The following is an 11,158-nucleotide window of genomic DNA, read 5'->3' on the forward strand; positions in this document are numbered from 1 at the left end:
TGGCTAATTTTTATTTTTAGTTTTTGTAAAGATGAGGACTTGCTGTGTTGACCAGGCTGGTCCCAAACTCCAGGTCTCAAGCGATCCTCCCGCCTCAGCCTCCCAAAGTGCTGGGATTATAGGCATGCCCCACCACATCCAGCCAGTAATTTTTTTTTTTTTTTTTTTGAATGGGAGTCTCATTCTGTCACCCAGGCTGGAAGGCGGTGGCGCGATCTCGGCTCACGGCAACCTCTACCACCTGGGTTCCAGCGATTCTCCTGCCTCAGCCTCCTGAGTAGCTGGAATTACACACGTGCGCCACCACGCCCGGCTAAGTTTTGTATTTTTAGTAGAGACGGCCAAAGCTGGCCTCGAACTCCTGACCTCAGGTATCTGCCCGCCTCAACTTCCCAAAGTGCTGGGATTACAGGCGTGAACCACCGCGTCCGGCTCCAAAGCATTTTCTTTCTATGCCTCAAAACAAGATTGCAAGCCAATCCTCAAAACGGATAATTCAAGAGCTAACAGGTATTAGTTTAGGATGTGTGGCAGTGTTCTTAAGGCTTATATGTATTAATATACAACAATTCATTTAAACTCACAACAACCCCTGTAAAGCAGGGGGTACTCATATTCCCTTCTCCCTTTATAACTAAGAAAAATGCAAGGTATTTTCAGTAGGAAAGAGAAATGTGAGGAGTGTGTAGGAGATAGGACAATGTGTAAAGCGGGTCTTTGGATCACTGTGCAACTCTGCCTCTAGAACACTGAGCACTTTTTCTGGTCTAGGAATTATGACTTTGAGAATGTAGTCCGTCCTTCCAATGACTCCATCTCCATTTTCCTATCTGCCTACAGGCAGAAATCTCCCCCGTATTAAATAAACCTCATCTTTTCAGAGTCTGCTGTTATACCAGGCAATGTACACGTCTGAGAAACCCTTGCCCCAGACAGCCATTTTACACGTAGGAGGGGAAGGGGTGGAGAAGGAGAGGGTAGGCCAACTCTCCAAAAGGAATCCTTTGAACTAGGATTTCTGACTTAGTGAACCCTGCGCTCTCGAAAATCAAGGGTTGAGGGGGTAGGGGGACACTTTCTAGTCGTACAGGTGATTTCGATTCTCGGTGGGGCTCTCACAACTAGGAAGGAATAGTTTTGCTTTTTCTTATGATTAAAAGAAGAAGCCATACTTTCCTTATGACACCAAACACCCCGATTCAATTTGGCAGTTAGGAAGATTGTACCGCGGAGGAAGGAAACGGGGCGGGGGGCGGGGGGATTTCTTTTTTTCTTTTTAACCGAGTGAATGCACTCGAACGCGCCTTTGCTGGCAGGCGGGGGAGCGCGGCTGGGAGCAGGGAGGCCGGAGGGCGGTGTTGGGGGCAGGTGAGGAGGAGGAGCCCAGTTCTCCTTCCTTGCCAACGCTGGCTCTGGCGGGGGCTGCTTCCGGCTGGTGCCCCCGGGGGAGGCCCACCCTGAGGCGACTTCAGGGGTGCCACATTCTCTACGTGCTCGGAGTTAATAGCACCTCCTCCAAGCACTCGCGAACGGCACCCCCCTGCCTGGAAAGATACCGCGATCCCTCCAGAGGAGTTGAGGGACAGAGTCCGAGGGGGCTCTTCCGCCAGCACCGGAGGAACAAAGAGGAGGGGCTGGCTGGTCACCAGAGGGTGGGGCGGCCGCGTGCACTTGGCCGCTGCGGAGAGTGGGAGAGCAGGGAGCGAGCAGCCGGGAGCAGCATGGAGCCTTCGGCGAACTGGCTGGCCACGGCTGCGGCCCGGGGTCGGGTAGAGGAGGTGCGGGCGCTGCTCGAGGCGGGGGCGCTGCCCAACGCACCGAATAGTTACGGTCGGAGGCCGATCCAGGTGGGTGGAGGGTGTGCAGCGGGAGCAGGGGATGGCGGGCGACTCTGGAGGACGAAGTTTGCAGGGGAGTCGGAATCAGGTAGCACTTTGAGACTGGAAAAAAGGGCATCCTGGGGAGTTTTCAGAAGGGGTTTGTAATCACAGACCTCCTCCTGGCGAAGCCCTGGGGGCTTGGGAAGCCAAGGAAGGAATGAGGAGGCACGCGCGTGCAGATCTCTCGAATGCTGTGAAGATCTGAAGGGGGGAACATATTTGTATTAGATGGAAGTATGCTCTATCAGATACAAAACTTACGAAGGTTTGAGATAAAACGGGAGTCTTAAAGAAATGTAAGATGTGCTGGGACTACTTAGCCCCCAATTCACAGATGCCTGGATGGAGTTTATCTTTCTTACTAGTAGGGATTATCAGTGGAAATCTGTGGTGTATGTTGGAATAAATATCGAATATAAATTTCTGATCGAAATTATTCAGAAGCTGCCGGGCGCAGTGCCTCACGCCTTATAATCCCATCACTTTGGGAGCTCAAGGAGCGGGGGGATCACCTGAGAGTTCGAGACCAGCCTGGCCAACAGGTGAAACCCCGCCTCTACTAAAAATACAAAACTTAGCCGGGGGTGGTGACAGGCGCCTGTATCCCAGCTACTCGGGAGGTTGAGGCAGGAGAATCGCTTGAACCTGGGAGGCTGAGGTTGCAGTGAACAGCGAGAGGGAGCCACTTCACTCCAGCCTGGGTGACAGAGTGAGACTGTCGAAAGAAAGAAAGAGAGAGAGAGAGAAAGAGAGAGATAAAAAAAGCATTCAGAAGCAACTACATATTGTGTTTATTTTTAACTGAGTAGGGCAAATAAATACATGTTTGCTGTAGGAACTTAGGAAATAATGAGCTACATTCATGTGATCGTGCCAGAAGTAATATGTAGTCACCATTTTGGGAATATCTGCTAATATTTTTACTGTTTTGCTATCTTTAGCTTACTTGATAATAGTTTATTTTGTGATAGAGTTTTCAATTCCTCATTTTTGAACAGTGGTGTTTCTCCTCTCCCTACTCCGGTTTTGTGAGGGAGTTAGGGGATGATTTAAAAGTAATTAATGCATGGGTAACTTAGCATCTCTAAAATTTTGCCAACAGCTTGGACCCGGGAATTTGGCTTTGTAGTCCTAAAATATCTTAGAAGAGACCTTATTTGTTTAAAAACAAAAAGGAAAAAGAAAAGTGGATAGTTTTGACAATTTTTAATGGGGAAGGGAGAAGAACATGTAGAAAAGGGGAAGTGTTGTTGGCTTAGAATCCTAACTACATTGGTGTTTAATATAGGAACACTTATTTGTATAATATTTTTAAATGCTAAATTCATATCAATTTATTATCAAATGGGTTTAAGCATCCTACACATTTTAATTCAATGAATTCATTTTCTTTTTGCTTTGGATTTCTATCGTGATTTAAATATTTACATATGGGTTACTTTTTAGGTTTTTCATTCTATGAAATATAATAAAAACCTTTAAGGCTAGTTTTATGACCAAGACGAAGAGAACTTCAGTGAACACACGGAACAATAAATATGCTGCAACATTTTGTCTTTCTTTTTGTAGCTGCAATTTGGTTTGCTTATACTTTCTCTTTGTCTCTTTGAAAACTAAGTCAGTTTCACTTTCTCAGGACAGGATTTAATAACCATAATATAATTTAGTATAATTCCTTGATTTAGGCAAATTATGCAATTTGTGTTTAGTATGAAATGTACCTAAAAATAAGTAATTCCTCTTTAACACAACCATCCTCAAGCTAATATAAAAAATAACAGTTATCCTAAAATAAATTGTCTATTTCCACAATGCAACACTCAGATTTTAAGGTTGCTATGAGTGGAGACAGTATTTTAAAATTCCTCTCTGGAAATGGCTTTGTTTCCAAGATGATTTAGGAACCAAAAAGGTGACCATCTCTTGTTTAATGAACTCTCAAATCATAAACCTGGGAAGCCTTTTCGTTTCCTATTGCTGCTGTTACAAATTATCACAAATGTGTTAGCTAAAACAAACAAAATTATTATTTTACAGTACAGTTCTAGAGATCAGAAGTCAAAAATGGGTCCACTTTGGGAAACTCTAAGGGACAATCTGTTTCCTTGTCTTTTCCAGCTTCTAGTGACCATCAAATTCCTTGGCTCATAGTCCCTGTATTTTCTCTGTGGCCTGTGCTTCCACTCTTTTATCTTCTCTCTGACTGTGACCCTCTAATAAAAACACTTGGGGTTCTATTGGGCCCACCCTGAAAATTCTGGATAATCTCCCTCAAGACCATTACTTAAATCACATCTGCAAAGCCTCTTTTGCCACATAAGTTAATAAATTAACAGTTTTTGAGGATCAGGACATAGACATTTGGGGGGGGGGACCTTATTCAACCTACCACAGGAAGGAATTTTAGGGCTAGTTAGTCTAGCCTTCTTATTTTATACTTGAAGAAATTGAATTTTTGGAATTGGAGAGCATTATGCTAAATGAAATAAGCCAAACACAGAAAGACAAATATCACATGTTCTCACTTATCTGTGAAATATAAAACAATTACATTCTTAGCAGTAAAGAGTAGAATGGTGGTTGCTGGAGCTGGGGGGGGGCGGTGGGAGGAATGGGGAGTGGTAATCAAGATACAAAGCCTCAGTTAAGATGGAAGAAATAAGTTTGATTTTTTTTGAGATGTGTTTCACAGCATGATAAATATAGCTAAAGAGTAAATCCCAAATGCTCTCATTTGACAAAAATATCAAATATTTGAGATGATGGATGGGTTAATTAGCTTGACTTAATTCCACATTGTGTTCAAAGATCATAACTTCATATTGTACCACATAAATATATACAACTGTACTATGCCAATATGTAATTTTAAAACTAATTTAATGAAAAAGAAATTTAAGTTCAACGTTCCCAGAAACTAAGGGTAACTTAAAAGTTTTGTGAGAATTTGTTTAAAAAAACAAACAAACAAGTTTTCTCTTTTTAACAATTACCACATTCTGCGCTTGGATATACAGCAGGGAACCAAAAAAAAAAAATCTCCAGGCCTAACATAATTTCAGGAAGAAATTTCAGTAGTTTTATCTCAAGGGAAATACAGGAAGTTAGACTGGAGTAAAAGTCAGTTTGTCCCTGCCCCTTTGCTATTTTGCCCGTGCCTCACAGTGCTCTCTGCCTGTGGCGACAGCTCCGCAGAAGTTCGGAGGTTATATTGGAATTCAATGTGTACTGAAGAATGGATAGAGAACTCGAGAAGGAAATTGGAAATTGGAAGCAAATGTAGGGGTAATTAGACACCTGTGGCTTGTGTGGGTGTCTGCTTGGCGGTGAGGGGGCTTCACACAAGCTTCCTTTCCATCATGCCGGCCCCTACCCTGGCTCTGACCACTCTGCTCTCTCTGGCAGGTCATGATGATGGGCAGCGCCCGCGTGGCGGAGCTGCTGCTGCTCCACGGCGCAGAGCCCAACTGCGCCGACCCCGCCACTCTCACCCGACCCGTGCACGACGCTGCCCGGGAGGGCTTCCTGGACACGCTGGCGGTGCTGCACCGGGCTGGGGCGCGGCTGGACGTACACGATGCCTGGGGCCGTCTGCCCGTGGACCTGGCTGAGGAGCAGGGCCATCGCGATGTCGCACGGTACCTGCGCGAGGCTGCGGGGGGCACCAGAGGCAGTAGCCATGCCCGCATAGATGCCGCGGAAGGTCCCTCAGGTGAGGACTGATGATCTAAGGATTTGTACCCGGAGAGCTTCCAAAGCCCAGACCATTCATTTTCCAGCACAGAAAGTTCAGCCCGGGAGACCAGTCTCGGGTCTTGCCTCAGCTCACGTGCCAATCCATGGGAGGGCCTGAGTCTCCCGATCGCTCTTCCCCGCCAGGGCAGCAAATGGGAAATAATCCCGACATGAACTTGCGCACGTGAAAGCCCATTCTGTACATTATACTTCCCAAAGCATACCTACCCTCTCCTAGTTCAAGGCCTAGACTGCGGAGCAATGAAGACTCAAGAGGCTAGAGGTCTAGTGCCCCGTCTTCCTCCAAACTAGGGCCAGTTGCATCCACTTACCAGGTGTGTTTCCTCATTTGCATACCAAGCTGGCTGGACCAACCCCAGGATTTCCAAACCCAATTATGCGTGGCATCATCTGGAGATCTCTCAATCTCGGCTCTTCTGCACAACTCAACTAATCTGACCCTTCGCTTTATGCGGTAGAGTTTTTCAGAGCTGCCCCAGGGGATTCTGAGGGCAATAGGACCAAGACTTCGCTGACCCTGGCAGTCTGTGCACCGGAATTTGCAGCACTCTGTGGCAGACAGAGGCCCTCTCCTTTCCCTCTTAAACTTGTGCAAGAGATCACTGAGAGATGAAGATAGAATTGTGGTCCTCCTTGCCCTTGCCTTTCCTTTTTGCGATCTCAAAACATCCTCCCTCCGCCCCCATTCCATGACCCCAGTTCCTTACCCCCACAGCTGTCTGCTGAAAGTGCCAACATTACTCAATTGTTTCTAGAGGAGGAACACCTTTAAAAAAAAAAAAAAAGATATATGAAGCAATACATGGGAATTAACACGAATATTTAAGGTAAAACATGACCTTGAAGATTCTGAAATCCTTCTTATTTTGGCTTAGAACGGGGCACTGGGCTCCCTGGGCCATAGGGGAGCCGGAGAGGACGGGGTGGAGAGTTAGCTCTAAGCCCTCTGCTTGGAGATGCTGTAAATACAGAACGCGAAATCACCTTCGAAGTTAAAGACGCGAAGTTCTTCTTTACTCGGCCTCTGCTCCCCACCAATTCCCTCCAGTTACAGCTAGCATCCGAGTCCCGGTGAAGAAGGAGACTTCGCCTCCAGTTACAACTAGCATCCGGTCCCGATATAGAAGGAGTTGCCAATTACAGCGCGGTTCCAGGGCTGAGCGAAAAGCTGGAGGAGCCAAGTGGGAGAGGGAGTAAAACTATCGAATTGGGCCACAAGCAAATGAATAAATTGAACGACTCAACCAAACCGAAGATATTTAATCCAAGCACACAAGTCTTTCATTTCTTCCTTCCTCCCTTCCTTCTCTTACTCCCCAACACCCCCTCTTCAAGCACAATTAATTACATGGCTAGATTCTACTGCGTGATCAGCCCTGTTCTAGGTGGTGGGCACGCCAAGGTGAATGAGACCAAACAAGAGTCTTGCCCTCATGGGGTTTACATTTGGAGACAGGGTCGATCTATTGCCCGCAGCCTGGAGTGCATGACGCGATCACAGCTCACTGCAGCCTCAACCTCCCTGGCTAAAGGGGTTCTCCCACCTCAGTCTCCAGACTAGCTGGGACCACAGGTGCGCGCCACGATGCCTGTTTTTGTTTGTTTTTGTTGTTGTTGTTGTTGTTAATAGAGACGAGGGTTCACCCTGTTGTCTGGGCTCAAGCGATCCTCCCTCCTCCTCCTCCTGAAGTACTGGGATTACAGTCCCAAGCTATCATGGCCGACCTGGGAAATAGACGTTAAGCAAGATAACAACCTATTTTCAGAGAGCCAGTTTATAAAACCAATGCAATGGGTAAATATGAAGTGTGAATAGGAGGAGAAAATAAAGAGTGGTTGGAGAATCTAATGAAAGCTAGGGAGGAAGAAACTCTCAAGTGCAAATGCTGCCTCAGGAATAAACATAAAAAGAAACTCTCAAGTGCAAATGCTGCCCCAGGAATAAAATAAACTTGAGACTCTCAAGTGTAAATGCTGCCTCGGGAGAACCAAACAGCAAGCTGGAGCCCGTACACAACGAGATTAGAGAGAAAGGCAGAAGCCAAATCATATGAATAAATGAGCATCCATTTTGTTTCAGAAATGATAGGAAACCATTTGTGGGTTTGTAGAAGCAGGCATGCGTAGGGAAGCTACGGGATTCAGCCGAGGAACGCCAGAGCCTGAGGCGCCCTTTGGTTATCGCTAGCTGGCTGGCTCATTCCGCACCAGGTGCAAAAGATGCCTGGGAAGGCGGGAAGGGAAAGGCCACATCTTCTCGCCTTTGCATGGTGAGCAACCACTGACACTCATTACATAACACTCGTTTTCTTCTTGCAACCCCGCGGGCCGGGCGGTCGCGCTTTCTCTGCCCTCGACCGGGCGGACCTGGAGCGCTTGAGCGGTCGGCGCGCCTGGAGCAGCCAGGCGGGCAGTGGACTCGCTGCTGGACCAGGAAGGTGTGGGAGAGCGGTGGCGGCGGGTACATGCACGTGAAGCCATTGCGAGAACCTTGTCCATAAGTACTTCAATGCCGGTAGGGACGGCAAGAGAGGAGGGCGGGATGCGCCACATATCTTTGACCTCCGGTTTCTAACGCCTGTTTTCTTTCTGCCCTCCGCAGGCATCCCCGATTGAAAGATCTACCGAGGCTCTGAGACACCTCCGGAAACTTAGATCATCAATCACCGAAGGTCCTACAGGGCTACAACTGCCCCCACCACAACCCACCCCGCTTTCGTAGTTTTAATTTAGAAAATAGAGCTTTTAAAAATGACCTGCCTTTTGAAGTAGATATACGCCTTCCCCCACTACCGTAAATTTCCATTTGTGTCATCTTTTATATATTGTTATAAAAATGTAAAAAAGAAAAACACCGCTTCTGCCTTTTCACTGTGTTGGAGTTTTCGGGAGTGAGTACTCACGTCCTAAGCGCACATTTATGTGAGCACTTCTTGCGAGCCTCCCAGCCTGAGGAAGCTGTCGACATCATTACAGGCTTTTGTGAACTAGGCAAGCTCAGAGGGGTTACTGGCTTCTCTTGAGTCACATTGCTAGCAAATGGCAGAACCAAAGCTCAAATAAAAATAAAATAATTTTCATTCATTCACTTATATATTATCAACATTTATTGAGCACCTATTACAACAATTTAATTGCATGGAATACAGCATCGTTTCTGACACTGTTGTTTCATGTATCTCTTAGAAAAACGCTGCTGTTAGACATCCAACACTATCTTGAGATGATAAAATATCAAAAAGCGTGTCTCAAGATGGATGAAATGCTGTTAAAATGGTGAATAGAAACTCTAGGGCGACCTCATATCGGTAGACTAGCACATCTGGAGATCCGTATTTATCCGACTTCCGGTTCCAAATCACGCGAGGTCTGGGATATTTTGCTCACTAGGCCTCAGCCAGGTAACTGAATCCGGCTAAACCTGGCCCACAGTCTCGGAATCCGACTTGGCTCCCCGGTTCCAGAGGGATGTGAGGTTGCAATGACTGCCGCCAAACCGGAAGGAACTCTGCGGTTCTCTGCCACAGTGGGATTGTTGCAGGCACGCGGCTCAGACTTCACTGGGGTTGGGAGATGCTCCTGTCTACGCTGCCTCATCCCAGGCTGGAGCACCGCGCCTCTTTTTTTTTTTTTTTTTTTTTTTTAGGTACACGCCACATAACATAAAACTAAAACTTTTAAAGAGTAGAATTCAGTGGCATTTAGAACAATGTTATGCAACCATCACTTATGTAGCCCGAAACATTTTCGTCAACTGCGTAGGAGGCCCCGTTAAGCATACCTGTTAAACCCTTCTTGCCTCCAGCCCCTGGCAACTACAAATCTCCTTTTGTCTCTATTCTGAATATTTCTTATAAATGGGATCATACAATATGTGACCTTCCGTGTCTGGCTTCTTTCATCAAGTGTAGTGTTTGAGGAGTTCATTCCTGCAGCAGCATGTATCAGTACTTCATTTCATTTTATGGCTGAATCATATTCCATTGCATGAATGTACTGGAAATTGCTCATCTACTCATCCAGTGATGAACATCGAGTTGTTTTTTTGGCTTAAATTTATTCATAGTGTTCTCATATAAATACAAATATGTAATTATTATTTTATTTCTATTTATTACATTATTATTTATATTTTTATACTTTATTGTATTATAACATAATTTTATAATATTATTATACTATGATAACATAACAGACCGACTCCTATGGTCTGTCGGTGTGCTCTTCCACTGGCGTGCTCCCTGCCCCTGGGGTGCCCAGCTCCACGTCCAGTTCCTCCGATGAGTTCCTCTGGACGTACTGCCGCTTGTGTGTCTGCCTGCTAGGGTCTCAGGGTTTTCATAGGCAAAGGATGGGAGCGTGGCGGGACAGGGTGGTCTTGGGATATGCAACATTTGGCATGAAGGAAGGAGTGCCTGTCCTCACCTAGGTCCAGTGGGCATAGGCCCAGGGGAGGGCCCTTACCAGGGACCCGTCTTTGTCTACCCAACACTTTCCTGCCCCTCTTCCCTATCATTGTGTTTCAATTACGTTTGTCTGGGTTCAGCACTCCCTTGGTTGCTGTAAAGTTTCTTACTGTTTCCCTGAGTTCCCACGAAGTCAATTCTGGCAGCTTTTGCTTATTTTTCTGTGTTTCTGTATAGGAATGGGCCCTACGAGCTCACTACTGTGCCACTTTCGCTATTATCTTTTGTTGTTGTTCAATTTGTGTTTTAGGGAGGAAGGTCAAATGCTTCTGATGTGCCAATTTCCTGCCTCCATATATCTCCTGTGTCTAGTACTCAGTGCCCATGCCCGGCATCCTCACTTTCTGGGCATCCGTCTGTCAACATTTCCCTGAAGCTCGCTAGCTCTACCACTCAGCTGTCCCCCTGAAAAATTTCTCCACCTCCCCCCGCAACTGTAGGAAGCTCGCCGTCCTCCTTACCCTTCCTCAACCCCACTCCTGTTTTCTCCTTTTTTCCCCCTTCCATCCCCATTTCCCCGACTTCTGCTGGGGGTGGGAGGGATAACCGGTTCGAAGACATTCCCCTCCCCCTCGCCGCTTCTCGGGCGATTGCTGGTTCGCAGTCCTACGCTCCACTAGCCAGCAGGCTCCGCTGTGGTGTGAGCACCTCGGGGAGCGCAAAGGCTTCCGCTTTGAGGCGCTGGACCTCAGGCCAGGAAGAGCCTATCTCCGGGACCTTTTTATGGAGATCTGCTGTTAAAGCTGCCACGCGTTTCCCGAGCACACCGAGCACACGCGTACTGGGCCTGACGACTCCAGGGAAGGACCTGCTCTGGAACTGAGGACTAGACCCAGGTCCCAGAACTACCGGTGGAGGAGGCCGCAGTAACCTCCGAAGCAGGCTGAGAGACTCGGGTGGGCTTTCTCCAGTGAAAAAAAACAGAAGCCAGAGGGGAAGGGTGGATGGAGCAGGAAGGAAGGATGGGTTCTAAGCATGGCTGTTCCAGGCCCTGAGGCTGCAGAATTGAATGCGGGACTGCAGTTTGGAGGCGAGGGCTTTCCGTAACCACGGACG

General features: G+C 47.1%; 2 protein-coding genes across 3 annotated transcripts in view; both read left to right on the forward strand.

Annotated features, from left to right (window-relative positions):
* The window catches only part of CDKN2B (cyclin-dependent kinase inhibitor 2B (p15, inhibits CDK4)), a 45,916-nt gene extending 37,192 nt beyond the window's left edge, over window positions 1-8,724 (forward strand). The window contains exon 3 of the mRNA XM_011972321.1: window positions 6,685-8,724. Within this exon, the coding sequence (XP_011827711.1) occupies window positions 6,685-6,833 (149 nt within the window). The 3' untranslated portion in view covers window positions 6,834-8,724. The remainder of the gene's footprint in view (window positions 1-6,684) is intronic.
* On the forward strand, window positions 1,320-8,720 carry CDKN2A (cyclin-dependent kinase inhibitor 2A). Of its 2 annotated transcripts, XM_011972320.1 has the most exons (4): window positions 1,320-1,344; window positions 1,700-1,847; window positions 5,286-5,592; window positions 8,239-8,720. In XM_011972320.1, exons 2-4 carry the CDS (start codon window positions 1,722-1,724, stop codon window positions 8,250-8,252), a joined length of 447 nt encoding a protein of 148 aa, XP_011827710.1. In that variant the 5' UTR covers window positions 1,320-1,344; window positions 1,700-1,721; the 3' UTR covers window positions 8,253-8,720. The 2 variants fall into 2 exon arrangements, with proteins under 2 accessions (XP_011827710.1, XP_011827709.1); XM_011972319.1 differs by lacking the exon at window positions 1,320-1,344 and having other exon boundaries at window positions 1,423-1,847.
* Window positions 8,725-11,158: the final 2,434 nt, after the last annotated feature.

The sequence above is a fragment of the Mandrillus leucophaeus genome, unplaced genomic scaffold (assembly GCF_000951045.1).
Source record: "Mandrillus leucophaeus isolate KB7577 unplaced genomic scaffold, Mleu.le_1.0 Scaffold1287, whole genome shotgun sequence".
Classification (NCBI taxonomy): Eukaryota; Metazoa; Chordata; class Mammalia; order Primates; family Cercopithecidae; genus Mandrillus; species Mandrillus leucophaeus.

Coding starts and splice junctions, on each gene's coding strand:
- CDKN2A (XM_011972320.1), top strand. CDS start 1,722: ATGGAGCCTTCGGCGAACTGGCTGGCCACGGCTGCGGCCCGGGGTCGG. Junction 1,848..5,285: donor ACGGTCGGAGGCCGATCCAG/GTGGGTGGAGGG, acceptor TCTCTCTGGCAG/GTCATGATGATGGGCAGCGC.